The sequence below is a fragment of the Pimephales promelas genome, chromosome 1, assembly GCF_988280905.1.
Source record: "Pimephales promelas chromosome 1, fPimPro1.hap1.1, whole genome shotgun sequence".
NCBI lineage: Eukaryota > Metazoa > Chordata > Actinopteri > Cypriniformes > Leuciscidae > Pimephales > Pimephales promelas.
In genome coordinates, this window is record NC_142769.1 from 10,147,542 (window position 1) to 10,167,756 (window position 20,215).

The 20,215-nt window shown below is 35.8% G+C and overlaps 1 protein-coding gene across 25 annotated transcripts in view; it reads left to right on the plus strand.

Annotated features, from left to right (window-relative positions):
• Positions 1 to 20,215, plus strand: part of LOC120477782 (adhesion G protein-coupled receptor L3) — a 375,074-nt gene that overhangs the window by 271,320 nt on the left and 83,539 nt on the right. For 23 of the 25 annotated variants that reach the window (XM_039669601.2, XM_089125499.1, XM_089125755.1 and 20 more), the window contains 3 exons: positions 4,344 to 4,447; positions 5,632 to 5,817; positions 13,381 to 13,419. In XM_039669601.2, the coding sequence (XP_039525535.2) occupies positions 4,344 to 4,447; positions 5,632 to 5,817; positions 13,381 to 13,419 (329 nt within the window). The remainder of the gene's footprint in view (positions 1 to 4,343; positions 4,448 to 5,631; positions 5,818 to 13,380; positions 13,420 to 20,215) is intronic. The other 2 variants (XM_089125575.1, XM_039669620.2) reach the window with 1 other exon arrangement.

The window sequence follows — 20,215 nt, forward strand, 5'->3', positions numbered from 1 at the left end:
TGAAGAGCGCAATGGACGAGATGGAGGAAAATCTGTACTGTACTACTTTAGACGCTATTACAAGAGAAATGTATAAACAGAAAACCGAAACATATGTTGGACGTGATCCTTACGTTATGAAGAGGACCGATTTTCAACTGAATTGAGAGATTTGCCTCCCATCGAGGCTGTATATCAGCAACTAACTCGTCTTACAGACATACTTTGACTTTACAAAGTTCGGAAACTGCTATGTTACACAAACAGCCACATAAGTGTATTTAAACACCTGAATAATGTAATTATAAGCCACATAAATATTAACTCACAGTTGACGAAGTGATCACTGCGCACACACACACAGGCATTTTCCCATTCGGCTCCTCCCGACCGCAGATGTAGGTTTATAAGGCATTTTCCCGGTGTTTTTCTGTCAATTTCTTGTACTTTCCTCCCTTATGAACAACAACTTTTGTCACACGATAAAAACTCCTCGTGGTTTTGATCGATTTGAGCAATCATAAACGACGCAAAACATAGGCATTTTGAGTGTGTTAAAGTGCTTCCTAAATATAGAAATCACTTCCTGCCCTCCATTTGTGCTTCGCGCCATGGCAACGCAGTTGCGTGACGTCACATGAAAACAAGCTATTGTAATAATTAATGATAATTGTTGTTATTATTTCACAAAAACAGTCAATATTGTCCCCTGTTTTTTTTAATTCATAGATATGCATTTACATTTAATCATTTAGCAGATGCTTTTATGCAAAGTGAATTACTGATGATGAGAACAACCAACAATAGTGGACCAACAGTAGCACAGTACCTTATTTATGCATTTATTTTTAACCCTTATGTTGTGTTCAGGTCATTTTGACCCAGAAATAATGTTTTTTTTTTTCCTGAAAATGTTAGTTAATATTATTATAATGGACTAAAACTTACTGACTTCACTCACACAGAGTAGGTACAACTACTACCCAAAATTGTGGAGTGTAATTTGTGTACGTTTTTTTAGGATTTTTTTATTGTTTTTCTCACAAAAAAGCACTTTTTTGGTGTTCCTGATCAGAATTCAAGCTATAAATCGCTCGCTACGCCACACCATCACCAAATATTAGACTCAATCCCCCCGCCAACTAGGGATGGGTATCGTTAAGTTTTTATCGGTATTACTACTCTTACCGATACCGCTTATCGATCCGGTACTTTAACGGTATTCTTATCGGTTCTTTTTGGTGGTTTTTTTTTTTTTTTAATTATTTTTTTTTTTTTTAAGAATTAAGAACATAATTAAACTTTATATTTTGAAATGTAAAATAGAAAAAGCAAAACGAAGAAAATATCTTTTTTGTTATGCAGCAGTGTGCAGGCTTTTTTTTGTTTATACAAAAAGGACACATAAGAAAAAAAACAAGTACAAACACAAGAATACAATTAATCAAAGATACAAATTATATACTAACATATCTTTTCAGGTAATTGTTTCTGTCTGAAAAGAAACATAGTAATCAAATAAAAAATAGCACTGTATAGTTTATCATAGATAGAATAATGCTTATTAAATCTAAAGTTGCTCATTCAAAAGCTGTGAGTGATTTTCTCTGCCTTTTGTTATTTGATTTGCATTAATGGCTGAATCGTCAACAGGTTTAGGCTATTAGACCGCTGCCCCTTTAAGACCGAGTGCAGATCTAATGGGGACTGATGCACCATCATTTTCTCCCTATTATTTACGTCCATTTAAGACATAATTGTGTTTAAGTGAATAAACTGTGTTTAAGTGAATCTCAGAGCTGGTCATTTTGACATTTGTATGTATATTTGATAGTTAAGGACACACAAAGCCCAAGTATAGGCTACTTTTCTTGTCTCGTTGCAGTCCGTTTCGGAGCGCGCACCGCCTTGTGAACAGCGTCTCTTGCGCAGGTTTTTGTGTTTTTAATAGCCATTTTTTTTATCTTGCAACAGTAGAAGACAGCATTTTGCAACAATCGCCGATCGTGCTGATTCTGACGGTTACGTTTGGGTTTTAGGAAAACTGACAGCGCTCCGCAGTGCTGTGAAGTAACGTTAAAGGAAGTTAAGGTGGACAGATCATCTCGTTTTTTAACGGTTTTATCTCAAATATCTTCTTTTTATAATCTTTGGAAGCCGAAATACAAAATATATTAGAATAATATCCCAGATCTAAAGTGTAACCAGGTTGAATGTTTAGTTCTGTCCTCATTGTCACTCATTAAGCAGGGCTGTCTTGTTGCGCGTGCTGTGGCTTTGCGTGAGAGATCGCTCTCTCTCTCTTCTGAACTGCGAATTGCAAATTTGCATCACAGACAAATGGTTTAATTAAAATATAGTTTATATATAGAAATGGCTGGCGATATAAACATGTTCAAAATAACGTCTTTATAGGAATAATAAATAATAGCCCAACTTACGTGTATTTACTTACTTTCTCCAGTACCGACAGCCGAACCGATAACGTCCGAGCTTATCGATACAGCGGTCTTTCAAAATTCAGTACCGGGTCCCGTTTAATACCGGGTTTCGGTACCCATCCCTACCGCCAACCCATTCTCCCTCAACTAGGACCGGCGCTGCACCATCATAGATAATAACACGTGAGATTTCAATAATATTTTGACCTCTGAAGAAATCTGGTCACCTTAACCAAGAACATGCTAGCAATCATATAGTGACTCCTTGACCAGTTTTTACAAAGCAAATAAACTGATATGTTTCACACCTTGTTTTGGTAACCCGGATGTGTTAGGATTTTATCTTTTTTTCTCAGTGGTTATTAGTTGATCTCTGGATGTGCAGCAGACACACAGCGTGAGCACAAATAACACAAAAGCAGCACATGCATCAAACACGCCACTGCTCGCCAAGAAACATCCTCCCTTCACTCTCTCTCGTTCTCTTTCTTTTTGTCATCTTCTTTCACCTCTGTCTGACACTCTGTTTTCTTCTGGTTTTCCTTCCCTAAATTATATTTCCCCTCATTTCTCTTGCTGCATTCTGCTCACATCAAAACATTTCCAGTCTTCCCGACTGCAGACTGTCTGGTTTCCATGGTTTCGGGTGATTGGCAGTTTCTTCATGATTAGTTGTCTGTTCTTGAAGTTTTCAAAGTGCCAGACTGGAGCTGCACTTGGAGGATTTGTCCTCTGGACATTTAATGAGTAACACGTGTCACAATCACATCTTCCTAAACTCATTAATCAAAACAACTGCAACAAAAAAACTGGCATTTTATTGATCTTTCCAGAACAACAACAACAATATATGCACTACCGTTCAAAAGTTTGTGAGATTAATACTTTTATTCAGCAAGGATGATTTAAATTGATCGAAAGTGAGAGGAAACACTTTTATGTTAAACATTTTGATTTGCTTTTGTTCCTTTCTTGTAAGTCTCTTAATAAAAGCTTCTACTAAATTCATGTAAATTTAAAAGCAAATCCATAAATGTAAATGTGAAAAAAATAAATATAAACAAAATTATGTAACACAATTTGCATAAATCACTGTATATTGCATACATTTAAAAGTATATGCATAAATGTATTGTAATATAATTACAAGCAAACATAATAAATGTAAATGTAAAAGCATTCTTAAAAAAAATACAATTAAAATAATATAAAAGCAAAAAAAAATGCAATGTAAAACAATTTTATTGCTCAAATCTTAAAGTAAATGCATAAATGTAAACTAGGTTATAATAAAATGTACAATAATTTGCTATTTTTACAAGGATTAATATATGAATGCAATGTTACTTTTATAATAAATATTCCCCTATATGTAGACTAATTGTCTTTTTTGGCAGAGATGGTTATCATATTAATAATTCATGTATTTCTTTATTGAGCATTAGTGTCTTTAATCAAATTTCTGTTGTCAGTGTTTTTGTTGGGTTTGGCAGCAGCAGAACATCTGGAGTGTGTGACTGTGTGTGTCTGTGAGTAATCGCACCTGAGTGCCGATAGAGTCACCCGAGTGGAAGAATATGACATTTTTTTCCCCCCGTTCTGTCCTTCTAATTAGAGCTGAGAATGAGATGTCTCCCTCCATGAGCATTAATTGACCTTTACCACTGCACTCTAGGGAACACAACACACACACACACACACACACACGCTGCAGTGATTTTATCTCCATAAGAGGAAGTAGTAATTACACATTCTTTTATGATCACAGACGTTTCATCACAGTGTTTCTTGTCATCCCTGGATAAGCGGTGAAGGACGGGACTCTTTTAATGTTAATATGCATGTGTTTGTGTTCCTATAACAAAGCATGATATGAACACACAACAGAGATGGGCATAAATGGCTCATTTCTCTCTCTTTCAGGGACGACCATGTTTGCCTGCCAGGGGCCCGAGGGACTGTGGGACCAGCAGGGGCCCGACCTCAGCAACTGCACCTCCACATGGGTCAACGTCATCAACCAGAAGGTTTAAGAAACACACACGCAATAATTAAAAAACAATTATTAGTCCAATTATGATTAATAACTGTTATTATTATTTATAATTTTGCCTTAGCGGTTTTGTATCCTTAAAACTGCGTCCCAATATCCTTATGGTTAAACTGAGTGTAAATAGATTTTTTTAAGCTTATAGCCTAGATGTTTACATCCCTGAGAAACTTTTATCTAAAATTATATGGTACACTGTATCTTTGGTACATAGTATCGCTCATGGATTTACTGGGAATCAAGTGACCCATGACCTTGGTATTGTTTATCGTCACGCTCTACTGTTTAAGCTACAGGAACACTAACACCTATTCTAACACCTTCAGTTTTGCTGACTGTCAGAAAGCATTTTCATGCAGCATTATCATTTTAGTAGATCAAGTTCATTCAGATGGTTCATGTAAATGAACCAGATAAAAAAACAACAACATTCAAATCAAAAGATTTTATTTTTTTAAGGCGATATGTGCAATTTGTCCTATGTAAAAGACATTCTCTTACAGTATGCCAGCTTAAAGGACAACTCCGGCGCAAAATGAAGCTTTGGTCTAATAACACATTGGTACCTAGTCGACCGTTCTCTTAGATTTATTTTCATGATAATCGAATGGAAAGAGTTTTATCTCTAAAAACTGTTTAGCGTATAACGCTAGTATATAGGGCATAGAGTAATAAAAAATAAAAATAGCTAGTTAATACCACTAACAAGGCTCAAATTAGCCCCACACTAACACAGTAACATAATGATGGTCCCTACATGCAAAACAAAGCATTGGGAACATTTACAGACCGTTTAACAAGAAGATACTTTATAAAGACAGTCCACTTCGCGTATACAGGCAGGAGCCATCTTTGGAAAACAGTCTCGACAATGTAGGGACCCTCATTATGTTACTGTGTTAGTGTGGGGCTATTTTGAGCCTTGTTAGTGGTATTAGTGATTTCATTTTACTTATTGTATGCCCCCATTTACAGTTTTTAGAGAAAAAAACTCTTTACATTCGATTATCATGAAAATAAATCTCAGAGATCGATTGACTAGGTACCGATGTTTTATTGGACCAAAGATTCATTTTGTGCTGGAGTTGTAAAGACAGGTAATGTGTCCACACACATTCACTCCAGTTTGTGTGATGAGAGTTGTCTGCATGTGTGTTGTAGATCAGAGCTGGTGAACCTGCTGCCATAATCTCCCGTGAGCTTTCCGAGCAGACCAAGGGCCACATGCATGCAGGGGACATCACATACACCGTACGGGCCATGGGTCACCTCATCGACCTGCTGGACATCCAGCTCCGAAATCTCACCCCTGGGGGAAAAGACAGCGCCGCCCGGAGCCTCAACAAGGTACTGTGTGTATCATACAACAGTAAAATATCAAATAAACTCAACATTTATCAGTCAAATGTCAAGTCAAGTCAAATTTATTTCTATTACGCTTTCAAGAAATCAACATATATGCTTGTGGTTGCCTACATATCTCAACACTGCAAAACACGTTGTAAAAAGAAAACCTGTGACACTCTCCATAGCGCAAACATGTATATCTCGTGAGTATACTATATGTATGTGGATGAAGTTGGAAATAATATACAACTTTATATAAAGAGCTGTGCGATAATACAGTTTACATTTGAAACGTTAATTTGGATTCAACATGAACACTAGTCTTTCTGGTCCAAATTATTGATTGTAGGCATAGCATATGAAATTTAACATATAGAAAGAGAAAGTCTGGACAACAATACATTTTTTATTTTGTTTTTATGTGGCATATAGCAATTGATGATTGATGACAACAATACACTGGCGTTCAACAAAGTGGTGGTTTCTAAAAAAAAAAAATGGTTGTGCAAAAAAGAGTGTAAACGTGTGAAGTCTTTGAGGAACATATGTCCATTCCGGACTGATTATTTCACGGACAAACAAGGCAGAATAGTAATGGATGCGCAGTTTGTCAGTACATTATCACAAAAATAAACCCTGACTGGGTGATCGAGACCCTGGTGCAAAGCTTATTACACAGCTACTTACCAGATAAAAAAATAAAGGGGCATGAAATATTGATCTCAAAATCAATGAAGTCAAAATTATTCTGTTATGTGAGAAGAAAAAGAGCACCGAGTTTGCAGTAGCAATAAATACAATCTCTGCTTCATGTTGGAGTCCTGATCAATCTGTCCGTATTTATGACTTGCATTATCCCGCTTATTATACAGCTACTTAAAGGTGCACTCAGACATGTTCTTCTCATTAGTGAAAGAAGCAACTTTGGTTCTCTTATTTGTAAAACAGTGAAAACATACAAAACTCTAAGGCTTCATTTACATTGCAGATGCCCAATTCCCAATTGACTATCCGATTTTTTTTTTTTTTTTTTTTTGAAGACCAGCTTACATCTTCTTTTCAAAGTGATTTTTACCCAAGGTAAAAGCTTAGGCCGAACAATAATTAAAACGGCGTGATCTTCTACAATAGACGCAGATGAAATGATAATACAAGCTTTTTCCTGTCCATACTATATTTAAAGGTCACTGTCTCCTTGCCCCAAAGGCGCAAAAGATAAAACTTCAGCATAAATCCACTGGGTTGAGCCTTCGTCCTTCATTGCGCCATTGAAAAGAGTCATGTGATGGCTGTTGGTGTCCAACTGACTCGATGTCATTCGCCACTGTCTCTTTTCCCAATGATGTATAAACTCACATTGACAGGGGAATCTGATCTGTCTTCTTACATGGGAGATGCAAATGCATGTATCTGGTACATATCAGATTTATTCCCACATATCAATGAGGCCAGAAACTGATCTGAGAATATCAGAATCCATGTGTTTTTTTTTTGTTTTTGTTTTTCTGATTCAACGTTTGTGGGTCATATCCAATCTTTACATGACGTATATGGTGTCTATGACTTTCTTCTTTCAGACGAATAGAATTGGAGATATATTAAAAAATGTCTTGGCTTTTCCAAGCTTTATAATGGCAGTGAATGGAGGATGAGATTTTGAAGCCCAAACAAGCATTTCCATCCATCATAAAAGTTCTCCACACGACTCCAGTGAGTTATAAAGGCCTTCTGAATCGAAGCAATGCATCTGTGTAAGGACATTATCCATATTTGAAACTTTATAAGCTAAAATAGCTAGCTTATGAATCTCAGCATGATGGATGACGATTAGTCTACTATTAAAGCAGTCATTTGATGTAAACAATAGGTCTACATAATATTCACATATGAAGTTCATAGGGGACATAATGTATATTTAATAACATTTTTATATCACAGTTCTGACTTGGACTTTATAACTTGCATTTGCAAATTTATACAATTCTGAAAAAAAGAAACACAATTACAGGACATAAACTCGCAAGTCTGAGGAAAGAAGATACGTAATTCTGATTCTTCTTCTCAAAAATGTGAGATATAATCTCAAAATTAGCTTGTTTATTCTTTCATTGTGTGGTTTCTAGACTGCCACTGCAGAAGAATAATTTTCTGCCACCAAGTAGGCTCCGCCCACAAAAACCTCATCACAACACCTTGATGGTGATGTTAGCTTGTTTCTATGCTAATAACAAAATGCACTAAGCAAATATTGCATACAATTGCCCCTTTTAATCAATCGTTTTCAGAATTGAATGAAAATCCAGGTGTTCTCTAGCATATCCAGCCAAAGTGCTGCTAATTTGGCAGAATATCCTTGAAAACTTGCCATTAAGTGCATTTGAATGTCTTTCAAAGACTCAATGCCAAATCTCACAAGCATTGTCAAATACAGTACTTTTCTCTCATTCAGAAATGTACGTTGAATTCAACGTGGCTTCAACTTGTATATTGCGTCATGGTCGACATAAAACAACTTTACCTTGAATAAAATGGGTAAAAGCCAGCCAATCAGATTAGAGCTGGTGGAGTTTGTGCATTTTACATGCAAAATGCATCAAACTGTTCTTAGACGTGCCGCCTGAGGCTGAAAATCAAACTAGCTTGATGTATCCGGATTCCATTTAATGTTGTGACACATACACTCTTAGAAGAAATGGTTCTATTTAGAACCAGAAATGGTTCCATCCCCCGCTTCATATATGGAACTCCAAAATGGTTCTATATAGAACCATTTTTTTTGGTAAAAGGTTCTATTAGCCAAGTATGGAACCCCAGGGTTCTATATAGAACCCAGAGGAACCCTTTTTTTAAGAGTGTATAGAACCTTTTAGGGGTTCCAAATACGTAGCGCTGATAGAACCTTTTAAGGTTCTATATAGAACCTTTTCTTCTAAGAGTGTAGTCTAGACCAGCTTAGACGTGACAATGCTTTGGAAAAGCTAATCATAACTTATTGTTATTATTACTTTTTTTTTTTACTTTACCAGAAGATAAAGAAAAAAATAAATTGACTGAAAAAGTGAGCAAGATAAAGCGTGAAAGCGTATGGAGAGCAGAAGGAGGAGAGCAGTGGGTGTTTTTTTTAATGATGTCCGTGTTTGTCAGGATGAATGATCCCCTGTGTTTCTCCTCGCAGTCAGCCGTCCGTTTAAAAATAGGTTTTACTCGGGTGAAGAAAAACTTTCACCATCCTGAGCCTGGATTCGCTCTGAGGACATTATGCGGCATGAATAATCACACCGTTATTAAAGTTTCCGTGGAGTTAAAGAGGTTCGCTTTGACGTTATTTTCTCCAGACCTGCGTACTTGCTTGTCGTCACACGCTGACGTCTAGATCAGACACTCAGTGAACAAAGACGATTTATTTAGACATTATATGCGAGGGCAGGTGTCTACTAATATTACACAGGGTCCTAAATTAACAATCCCACTTTGGTTTCAGTGAGAAAATAAAATATATGGCGATAAATTTAGGAATTGTAACATTCGCAACTATGAAATTAATTAAAATGTGCCAACCCTAATCATATTATTTGAAGGCCCTTTATGCAAGCAAGTGCTCAAGTTACAAAAGACCAACTCAAATACAAATATACAGTACTCTTCAAACAAACAAGTGTATGATAGGGCTTAAAACACATGAAGTGACCAGGCCCCTATTCTCAGAATTGCCATTATTTTCTGCAAAATAACCGAAATATAATTAAATTGTTTGCGTTTGCATACACTTTTATCCAAAATGACTAGGTTGCACTAAATGCATTGGTCAGTCCATGCATTTCTTCATGGAATCAAACCCAAGACCTTGGTGCTTCTAGCGGCAGGTTGTGTCTGCGCTACAGGAATGCTCAAAATTAATTAATTTGGCTTTTAAAATTGTAATTTTCAGATTTGGAAGCCCAGCCGTGGAACACAATCACCTGTTTTAACGCATCGTCTGCGAAATTCACGCTTTCTTTCCACCCACATTTCTGCACACTTTACTTTCCACAGCAGCAGTGATCAGTGAGCGTCACACTCACACCTTTTGACGGAGGCCGTCACACTCCCCGCGCCTTCATGCTAATTAATCTAAGCGGTAATTTTAAACCCAATCTGCCTTTGAATTTCACAGCTGGTTGATTTAAGCTGCTGTGAATGCAGAGTTTGAGCGTCAGACTCAACCAACATGCTTCAATACAGAGATCACTGATTTAAAACATATCAGCTCTCTTCACAATCTAGTGAGCCATCTATTGGCATTACGTCTTTTTACGTCTAAAATCCATCCGCATAAGTGAGGGACATGTGCAACATTAGCAGTTACATAATTACATGCATCTATTCGTATTGATACTTTTCAGTGTTGAATTCAGTGTTAAATTTGTATTTTTATATATTATTGTAGTGTTTATTTATATTTTGAATTAACTTTTATTTTTATATTTTCAATTTTCATTTGAGTTTGTTTTGATCATTTTTGTTGTATGATTGTCATTTTTTTATATTGTTATTTAGCATTTATTTATTTTATTTTGGTTTTAGTTTTAGTAATTTTAGTACTTATACTTCATTTTCTTTTTTTACCTTTTTTTTACAATTTATTGAAACTGTTCAATGTTGATATCAGTGACATTTTAGTATTATTTATATACAAATATGGTGTTTTTGTATTTTCAGTTTTCATTTGAATTTCAGTTTGTTTTTAGTAATTTTGTTATATGATTATGTCAGTTGTATTATCGTTTATTATTATTTTTATTTAGTTAACTTATTTTTTATTTCAGTTTCAGTTTAGCAATGTAATGCATTTGGTAATTTTAGCATTTCAATTTATTTCACTTCAATTAGTTACCAAGGCAATTTTTTTTCATCTTGTATTTATTTCAGATTATTTACAAAATGATTTTCATAGTTTGAGTTAACAATAACAACACTGATTCAAATGACACATGCATTTATAATCGTTCTCCATGTTCAAAATAGCATACTAACACACTACTCTTGCTATTTCTGCAGTAAGCGATTGAAATCATGCCAAATGTTTGTTTAACTACTAAATTAGCGAAAGAAACTGCCAAAAATCTTATTGCAAGGCATTTGACTTGACCTTTTCATGCGACACGCATCTCCTTGACTCGTTATTTGTTTGTCCTGCCATATTTATTTCCAAAATACTAGCTGGATGTCAATCACTGGATGACTGTAGTTATCATATGAGAAGAGTGCAGGCAGGTATCCATTACTTTCATGTGCTTTTCAGATTGCAAAGACACGGACGTACTGTCAGAAACGCCGCGCCTAAATGTTTTGAGACCCGTCAGTCGAGAATCCCTTGATTTTGCGACTTTGGGCCGAGCCAAAGAGCTTTGAAACACTAAAGGCAAGATCAAGATATTTTACAGAGTAGGGAACCTGAAGAGGAGGTTCGCTAAAGACTGAAAGTAATGTGCTGATCTGCAGGAGAGCTGTGATCTCAGACAGGTGCTGCTAAAGATGGCTGCCGTCACACAGAATCATCCCGCATTAACATTCGGGCACCAGCAGAGATGGGACGACAAACCTGCCTGCTATTTATTTTTATCTGTTTCCATTCCTCGCTCTTCCTCTGTGAGACTCAATAATTCATGGACTACAAACAGACACACACACACGTTCATCTCAGGCCTCGCTGCTCTTTACTCGTGCGAGACGAGTTGGTGCGCAATCACAACTACAATCAGAAGCTGTCAAACTGAAGGCCCAGTTCTTCAAGACGCCTTAAACCAGATTAAAAACCATTTACCCTGTCTAAGTGTAAAAACATGGAATGTTGGGATTAGGAATGAGCTTGGTTTGCTTGAGTCTTGCTCTCATTGGTGACAGTGTCTTTTTTTTAATTTATTTTTATTCACTACCGTTCAAAACTTTGGGGTCTGTAAGACCTGTTAATATTTTTGACTGAACTGTGAATTTATTTGATCAAATATTCACATGTAATATTATTACAATTTTAAATGACTTTTCTATGTGAATATATTTAAAAATGTCATTTAAAGCTGCATTTTTATTATCATTACTCTAAAGTCTTCAGAGTCACATGATCCTTCAGAAATCATTCTAATATCCTGATTGGCTGCCCAAGGAACTGATTATTATAAGTGTTGTCCAGCAGTTGTACTGCTTCATATTTCTGTGTAAATTGTAAAAAAAAAAATACTTTTTATAAGGATTATTTGATTAATAAAAGTTAAAAAGAAAAGCATTTATTTGAAATATTTTGTTTCTTTACTGTCACTTTTGATCAATTTAATGCATGAATAAAAAGGACTCCAGACTTTTGAATCTTAGAGTAATATGTATTTTTGATAATCTAGTGAAATAAATATTTATAAATATAATAAAATATTATAAAAGGTAATTCAATTGGTGATCATTTATTTTTTTTATTTTTATCTTTTAGAGCTTGCTGAAGATAGAATTATTTATAATTAAAAAAAGTGTTGCGTTACGATTTTAATGACAAGCGATTTGTCTCTCCACGCCAGACACAACACGACAACCACAAATCTCAGCCAATCAGAAGAGAGTGTGGGCGGGCTCTCCCTGCAAGCTTATGGAGAAGTGCATAATCAAATGGGGTTTTTCATTTTAAAATTACTCAAAATACGTATTAAATGACTGGTGCAATCTTTGTCATGCAATACACTTATTTGTTAAAAATGTTCTGAAGATTTAAGGAAAATTATCAATTGTATCTTTTTTTGTATCATTATGACTATTATGGTCATTTAAAAGGATATTCATATTCACATTAAACCATTTTAATATTATTATAAATTATTTAATATGTCAGATTTAATGTCATTATATCTATAATGCATAATGTTTATAGAATGCATCAAAATGAAAATGTCAAATTATGAAAATAAGATGTTGACTTTAGCCAGTAAGACAACGATGGTCATCTACCGGTACAGCCTGATTAAACTCCAACAAAACCAGCCCATAAACTGCTCAACACTCAAAAGTCTGTAAAAATAGGGTTCAGTGTTCAATGTTAATATGAATATGAAGTATGTTTTCATATTGATTTTTCAGTGTTTTTCCTGTAAACATCTCTACAGATTTTTCTACAGATTTTGTTTTTGTCTTACAGTGTGCGACACTCTTGAGCTGGCCATTTCTGACACATTGAAAGTTTTTGGATCTGTCTCATACATGCAAAAGTGGATTAACCTTTCCTCTGAGCTCAGTAGGATGTGATTTATGTAAATGATGTGCTTTCAAATCCTCTCTCACACCAAATGACACTTTAAATAGACCAGAATAGAAATAGATTCCCATGGAGCAATTCACAATGGGGACGGACATTCACTTTGTACACAGATTCTGTATTCCTTAAACTTAAAATGCACTTTAAATAATACAGAAATGTGCATTAGATTTGCATCAACTATGCAACAGAATTTAGTGATTATTTGCTTTGTGTTTGGTGTGAAAGTCCTTGAGAGTGTCACATTTTCTGCTTGATACTTAACCAACTCGTTTTCTTTGGGTTTTCAGCTGCAGAAAAGGGAGCGTTCGTGTCGATATTTTGTCCAGGTATTTTTCCTCTTTATATTTATACCACTTTCATCACATCTGCCGTGGCTTCCATCACTGTGTGTGTGTGTTTGAGCTCATGCATTTTTCTTCATTTGCACTTAAGCCTCGTTCCCCATGTTTTTGTAAGGTCATATTGTTGTCAAATGAGGCCTTGACGTATTATTAACTTCACTTCTACAAATTACCCATAATAATCCACACGCTTTTAAACACTTCTGTTTGAAAAAAAATACACTTGTAGCATACTTTAAATTAATATTCTTAACACTCTGACACTTAATTGCATGTTAATTGCAGTTAATTAAAAAAATTAGTTTAAATTTATATTAAATACAGTTATTGACATTTAGAGTGATTTTGTGACATTTAAGTAGGACTGAAATTACATACACACATTATATATATATATATATATATATATATATGTGTGTGTGTGTGTGTGTGTGTGTGTGTGTGTGTGTGTGTGTGTGTGTGTGTGTGTGTGTGTGTGTGTGTGTGTGTGTGTGTGTGTGTGTGTGTGTGTGTGAATTTATAATTACTTTTATTTTCTTTTAAATATGATTAGTGAACAGCAGAATACACAGCACTGATGGAACTAAAATCTATTTTAATGTAATTTATATTTAAACATATATGTCATGTATTTAAACATAGATTTTACCTTTACATTTTTGAAGACGAAGTTAAAAGTTAGTGCATTTAAAATATATTAACTGTAAAATATATTGAAAAGCACACTACAGCTAAAATTGTTATAATCAAGTGCTTTACTATGTTAGTCAACACATCAAAATAAGTGTACTTCTTTAAAGCACCACAAAAGATTATTAAAACATAATGATTTCAAATGTACTTTAAAGTAAAATGTATGTAAAGTGCAGTTTTTACCCTGTTCTCACTAGGCTACTACCTTAAAGGAGTAGTTCACTTTTAAGAACACTTTTGCTGATAATTTATTCACCCCCATGTCATCCAAGATGTCCATGTCATTCTTTCTTCAGTCGAAAAGAAATTAAGGTTTTTGATGAAAACATTCCAGGATTTTCTCCATATAATGGAATTCATTGGGAACCAAACGGTTCAAGGTCCAAAAGACAGATTCAGTGCAGCTTTAAACGACACCAGACGATGAATAAGGGTCTTATCTAGGACCCTTCGAGTCATGGCTCGAACAGGAGAGTCATTAACGCTCATCACAAAACAGAGCAAGGCAAGCATTTGTGCTTATAAAACGTAAACGTTTTTATTAATTTTTTTAAATGGCTGATCGTTTCGCTAGATAAGACCTTTATTTATCGTGTGGTGTCGTTTAAAGCCCTTTGAAGCTGCACTGAAACTCTCATTTGGACCTTGAACCGTTTGGTTCCCATTGAAGTCCATTATATGGAGAAAATCCTGGAATGTTTTCATCAAAAACCTAATTTCTTTTCGACTGAAGAAAGAATGACATGGACATCTTGGATGACATGGGGGTGAGTAAATTATCAGCAAAAGTTATTTTTAAAGTGAACTACTCCTTTAATGTAAACAGTCATTTCTTATTACTTCCTTTGATCATCATAGAAAGTGCTCGGAATATTTAATTTCTCATCTTGTTTTATTTCAGACTGTAACGAGTGTAAAAAAAGGTGTGGCCCCTTTAAGAGCTGCGCGCTCCCTGTTGAACTGTCTGCAGTGTTATATTATATGTGCGCCTTGAACACCCCATGTGTGCGGGTAATTTCTGTTTGATGATCCTTCTTTTATGTTATTTTGTTTATTAAGTAACGATGTGATGGTAAAACGTGTGACAGACAGTTATACGAGTTCGATTTGTGAGATGTCAGTCGCCTCCGTGAGTCTGTCTGGCCTCTGCAATAACTTCAGCAGTGACCTATCCCGTCACGTAATTGTGTCACTTCATAACGTTCCCATGGAAACAGGGGGAAATGGCTGCTCTTGTGTGAAGCAAACACAACATTTTCAACTTTCTGCTAAGATTTATGACTTTTGACAAAACGAAAATGCGAGGATTATGAAAACATGCAAACCCTGCATATTTTGCACGGAAATCGGCAATTTATGCGGCGAAAGTGCGGCGTATTTGAAAAAATGCGGCCCCCGCATGAATATGCGGACTTTGGCTGATTATGCATTGAATTCAGCGATCGCATCATCGTGTTTTTCTGGATGAACTGCTATGCTAAACTTAATCCAAAAACTACTGGCTAGAAGAATCTAAGAATGTATTAGCCAATGGCTAATGTTGATGGACATTATTTAGTCGCCCAAAGTGAAGAATTAGTCGCATATGCGAGTGATTTTCAGAAAGGCTTTTGTATAAGTAGCCTATAACAGAGTATAAATCAACGTATTTGCTTTCACTGCTCAGTAGAAGAGAATGTACAGTAATTTTGGACAAGAAGACCAGTGTATTTCCACTGAGAGCTGAGAAGTACAGAGATTTATTTTTTCTTTATTATATTTGTTTCGTGCACCACCGGAGTGTTTGACTTATTAATAACAGTGATGGATCAATAAACGACCTGATCCGAAGTTAAGAATAGATTTCTTGTGCGGTGTTCAGAAACCAAAGCCTTTCACCGAGCTCCGTGTACATCACGGGTATAGAGTGTGTTTTTCTAAGGGGAAATGGGTTTGATGTTTAAACTATTGATGCCCTTTCACAATCAATAAATGACCCACAACAAACTGAGCTGCATCAGTTGTTGTTCTGATGGAAAGAGATGTTTATACACTTGGAAAGCTCTTGCAGGCACTGCGGCCTGTCAAGATGAAAATTGTATTAAAGGTTATTCCATTTGTTTCTCAGTGTGTATGTTAACAAAGAACAGCCTTCTTTTTTCATTTCAAAAAATTGATTATTAGTAGTATTACTATTTAGAAAACAGGATTATTATAGAAAAATGTCTTTCTGAACATATTTCGAATTTTTTTGACCATTATTTAGCATTTCTAATAAATGAAGAATTGTATGCTGTGAATACTGTTGGCCATATGATGAATTTCTTTATAAACTTTTATATGTACATAGCAACTATTTTCTGTTGCACTTAAAGATCAAGTCCGGCGCAAAATAAACCAAACCTAGGGATTAATAACACATGGGTACCGAGTCGACCGTTTTCTGGGATGTGATTTCATGATAATGAAATGTACCTTGTTTTAGCTCAAACTGCAGATTAGCTTATAATCCTATTATATAGGGCATGAAGTAAGTAAAAATAAAAATCGCTAATTAATACCACTAACAAGGCTCAAAATAGCCCCACACCAACACAGTAACTACTGTACCTGTAAACCGAAGCATTGAAAACTTTGTAAGTGTACAGACAGTTTAATAAGAAGATGTTTTTAAAGACAGTTCGCATATACAGACAGGAGCCAGGAGTCTCGAATAGTTCATCATGTATAAACCCACATGATTTTATGATATGAAACCGAAATTATGATACATGTATGATAAGGATTGCAAAAGGAAAAATGTTGAGTAATGTTTTCCCAAGCAAATATATGGAGACCAATTTCTCCTTTTGCAATTGAAATGTAAAGTAGTCAAAATTTTGTAGTAGAAAAAAAAGAAAAAAAAAGAGCTGCATACGGATTCTTCAAAATGTATTGAAGAAAAGAAAAAATCAGTGAAAAATATATCATGTAGGACTTTTTTCTTCATGACTTTTCAATTTGCCAGTAAAGCACTTTGAATTGCCATTGTGTATATGCACTATAATAAGAAATTGGCCATACCTGTATCAAAGCAGGTGCTTTTCTCTGCTGCCATTAATAAAGTCATTTCTTACCTTGTGGGAATGTGTGAATGTCTGTGACTGTGATGGAAAAAAGAAAAAAAAAACATGATCAGAAATACATCATAACACAGCTCTGATATTTTTTAGAGTCAGTGCAGAGAGGGATTTAACATCAATGTGAACATGTGAAGTGTCTGCAGGCTCTCATGTAATCCTGACATTGATGGACTGAACCTTGTTGGCCAGCCTATTGGCCACCTCTGTTACAGTGGTCAGAATATGTGTGTGTGTGGTTGTGTGTGTGTACATGATACACATACACAACATGATTAAAGCTCTCATCATAATGAAAATACAGCAACATCCACAAACATGCCAAATATTAAAAAATAAAAGGATTACAATGTAAAAGATTATTATTGTGTACATAAAGATATGGTGTAATCCGGCTTGTCCTGTTGATGGTCTGCTTGCTCGCTTTAACCTTTAAACCGCCATGACTCGAGCAGAACTGGCCTTTAAAGGGAATGGGAGATGGCACTCGGATTGGTTTATTGCACATTGCGCCCAAAACACACCTATTACTCATTAAAGTCCCTGTAAAGTCAAAATTAAGTATGTGTTTGTCACACCACAGAAAAAATGTTATCAGCCACCCAGCCAAATTTGAATAATAAAAAAAGCCGGCAAGTACATAAATTAAGCTATCAAAATCTTGAAAAAATCTTGCTCTCAAACTAGGGATGCACCGATATGAAAATTTTGGGCGATACGATAACCGATCATTCTTTATATTTGAAAGCCGATAACCGATATATCGGCCGATAAATTAAAATCCAAATTTGTATCTAATTTTGAGAGCCTGATTACAAAAACTAAAATCTTACAATTAAATCCATGTCCCAAGCGCACGATTATAATGATGTTCTCATTATACTTTTGTATAGCCGATATGACAGGTTTGCGCTGCATTGCGAACCGTATTTTCATTTTTTGAAGAGATTTCAATCATATTTCAAGAAATTCAAAAACATAAACATTGCTCAACAAGTGTCTCAGCTGAAGGGAATAATGCATTATTTATCGGCTTTAATATATCGGCCACATTTTCTTACCAGGCCGATAACGATAACATTAAAAATGAACATATATCGGCCGATACCGATATGCTGGCCGATATATCGTGCATCTCTATCTCAAACGCTGGGGGTCCACTTGCTACGCTGAAACCACGCCCACTCACGGGAAAGCAGCTAACATTGATATTTGGTGAAACTGCTTTCGGGACGGGATGATGAAGGCCGGTTCGGCCCCATTCACCGGTGAATCTCAGTTGTCTTTGACAAAAGTTTTTAAAACTATCCCATGTAAAATGATCACAACATAGGTGGGTTTTGGCGGTGATCCTCAGTTCTCCATCAAGGTGGCTCTTCACAAAATGAATCCACCTCTTCCTCCACCTCACGGGCTCCAGTGCGTCATCGAGCCCTGTTTTAGACCTGCCCAAAAAATCCGGAAAATAGCAATGGTGAAAAACTGTTTAACGGTCTAACTCCACAATTCAGTACTTCACAGTTCACAGTCTTTGGAATATGTTTTAGCAATACATTTGTAATATGTATACTGTGTTTAGATTTTTTTTTTTTTTTTTTTTTTAGAATTGCCTTTACAGGGACTTTAAGAGAACAGGGACAACCATAGACCATATGCCGGGTGCAATGACTATTTGTCCCATCATTAAACTAGAAAAAGTGGATTCGGACAGGGCCCAAGTGCACTTGTGCCGTGCGCTTTAGGTCATGCGCTTAGATCGTTAAAATATAGGGCCCTTAGACTGATACTAATGCACAAGTGTAATCCTGTTGGCTAGTGCTTACCTTTCACTATTTGCGTTTCAGCAAATCACTGTGACGAATGTCACAACGTGATTAGTATTCATGAGCCCCAACAGCTTGCTGTTAGATGTTAAAATAGGCATGCAATGGAAGTTGCGATAGGCTTTTTTTTACAAAACGGCCAAATACTACGCACATGGCACCCATTATCGTTAATATAACACGCGCTGTGATGGGTAGGCTCAGGTGTGGGGTAGGAGAATTTGAGAGCTGTTTCACTACCACATTGGCTGCCTACGGGATTGGCTCTTGACGGCCCAGAAAGTCAATGAAGAAAATGTTTAAATATTCCATGTGACTACAGTGGCTCAACTATAAGTTTATCAAGCGACGAGAATACTTTTTGTGCGAAAAAAACAAACAAAAATAACGACTTTATTCGACCATTCCTTTTCTTCCTTGTTGGCCTGAAACGAGACTTGCGCGAGAACTGAACTGAAGTAGTTAAGGGAGATCGCAATTCTCGCGCATACGTCGTGGAAATCTAAGGAAGTCTCGTTTCAGGCCAACAAGGAAGAAAAGGAATAGTCGAATAAAGTTGTTATTTTTGTTTGTTTTTTCGCACAAAAACTATTCTCGTCGCTTGATAAACTTATAGTTGAGCCACTGTAGTCACATGGAATATTTAAACATTTTCTTCATTGACTTTCTGGGCCGTCAAGAGCCAGTCCCTTAGGCAGCCAATGTGGTAGTGATACAGCTCTCAAATTTAATCAAAAATATCTTAATTTGTGTTCCGAAGACGAACGAAGGTCTTACGGGGTTGGTACAGCATGGGGGTGAGTAATTAATGACTTCATTTTCATTTTTGGGTGAACTAACCCTTTAACAATAAAGGGTGCCATGTTCGTAGTATTTCGCCGTTTTGTCATATAGCGTCACATATGATGCTAAAGGATGAGAACGGGCTGGTATATCGTATATCTGAGTGAAACGGCTTCAGAAATGAAAAAAAAGTAAGGCGGGACTTGATTTCGTCCTCTGGAATTGATTGGATCGATTTATTTCTTGTTTTAAGCATAAACATCGGGTAATTTTGATATTTGTTTTCAGAAAACGAGACTTAATTTCTTAAGTAATTTTGCTTCTCAAGTAAATGTATCTTAATTTAATAAGGTTTAGGTTTTTGAGCTTGAAGCAAGACAAAAA